Source organism: Rhagoletis zephyria, unplaced genomic scaffold (genome assembly GCF_001687245.7).
Source record: "Rhagoletis zephyria isolate East Lansing unplaced genomic scaffold, Rhagoletis_zephyria_1.1 Rzeph_scaffold_46591, whole genome shotgun sequence".
Lineage (NCBI taxonomy): Eukaryota > Metazoa > Arthropoda > Insecta > Diptera > Tephritidae > Rhagoletis > Rhagoletis zephyria.
The window spans coordinates 1-1,754 of record NW_016203646.1 but is presented as its reverse complement, the minus strand read 5'-3'; the positions used below and the strand labels follow the sequence as shown (position 1 = coordinate 1,754).

General features: G+C 40.3%; 1 protein-coding gene across 1 annotated transcript; it reads left to right on the top strand.

The window, feature by feature from the left end:
- Positions 1-1,185: 1,185 nt before the first annotated feature.
- On the top strand, positions 1,186-1,668 carry LOC108355525 (uncharacterized; the record flags this gene model as incomplete). The annotated part of the gene is made up of 1 exon (XM_017606684.1): positions 1,186-1,668. A coding segment is annotated over exon 1 (483 nt), but the record flags the coding sequence as incomplete, so codon positions are not given.
- Positions 1,669-1,754: the final 86 nt, after the last annotated feature.

Below are 1,754 nucleotides of genomic sequence, written 5' to 3'. Positions count from 1 at the left end.
CTGTACTAATCTCACAAAATTTAAAGGTCCCTCGATCATTTTCCTGTTGAATCGGATCATAATTAATGTTTTTTATATTCCTATTTATATCGATGATACTATCAACAAAGAAATTGTTTAACTGGTCAGCGATTTCAGTACTATTGCTATATATTTTACCGTTGATTCGAACCTCTTTGATATTTTCTTTGTGATCCGCATTATTGACAATATTCTTCAAATGTTTCCACATTAAACGACTGTCACCTCTATTAATTTCCACCTTGTATTCCATATATTGTATTTTTCTAATTCTAATCATTTTTTTTATACGCTTTCTTTATTTCATTGTATTCTACCCAATCACCAGTGATCACTGCCCTTTGGTGTAACCTATATTTTTCTTTATTAGTTTCATTCAATTGTCTGTCATACCATTTATTTCGGATTTTGACCCGCTTTTGTACACGAGAAGTTAGTTTTTTCATACTCGAAATCAAACAGTTATTAATATGTTCGAGCATACCATCAGGACTGAGACTATTCAGGTCAGCGTAGGTGCATTGTCGCAAAAGATTTATAAGGTTGTCTGGGCTGTACCCATCCCACGATGTTATTTCAGACAGTTTACTGATAGGGCTTTGTTTTTTTATATCGCATTTGAACATTATAGTTTCATGATCCGATATTCTATGTTCCTCCGCTTTTTCACATGACACTACCTTTGCGTTCGAGTACAATAAGTCGATCAGTGTTTCGGAATATTCAGTAACCCTAGTATTAAAGTTAATTAACAGTTTCATTGCCTGATAGGCGAATATCTCATTCAGTTTCTTACTATATGTCGACATTATATTCAGGTTAATATTAAAATTGTGGCGGTTTAGTAGGTGAACACACCCAAAACCAGACGGCAGCATCATCGTCCGAAGACTGGCAACACTTATTATTTTACCATGGATTAAACCGTCTGGCAGCACCGCGAAAAAGCGATCTGTCATTATGTAGAATTTTCTTTTCTTTCCGTTTTGTGACACCACCACCACCAAATAAAGCAAGTATCTTGTAAGTTAAATCCGATTAAATAAACGTTATTATTAGGCATCGCACAATAAATACCATACTGGTGACCCCGACGTGATACGAGTTACGCGGAAAAAAAATATGAACAAAGACGACCCCACGACTTTTTCATCTGGCAATGAAATGTCTGACCCTACAGCTAACCCGGCACAAATGCGGGTGGACACGCTCGACCCAGGGAAGGTTAAGCTCCCAGATTTCGTCGAGGAGCATACGGACCTATGGTTCTGGCAAGTCGAGGCGGCCTTCGAAGCGGCAGACATCGTATCCGATAAAAAACGGTATTACACCATAATCGGACAACTGCCCACGCGCGTTATGTACAAGCTAGCCGACTTCCGCACAAATCCACCGGCACGAAACGAAATGTACGACAATCTTAAGGCCCGAATTATCAATGAATTCGCCGACAGCACACACACAAAATTGACAAAGCTGCTCAGCGACCTATCACTCGGCGACCGCAAGCCGTCGCAGTTGTTAGCCGAAATGCGGACCAGGGCGGCAGCTACCCCAGTAACAGACGAGCTCCTAAAGCAGTTATGGCTCCGAAATCTCCCAGAACAGATACGCGCAATACTATCCGCAGACGAGCACATAACTTTGGTAAACNGTTACGCGGAAAAAAAATATGAACAAAGACGACCCCACGACTTTTTCATCTGGCAATGAAATGTCTGACCCTACAGCTA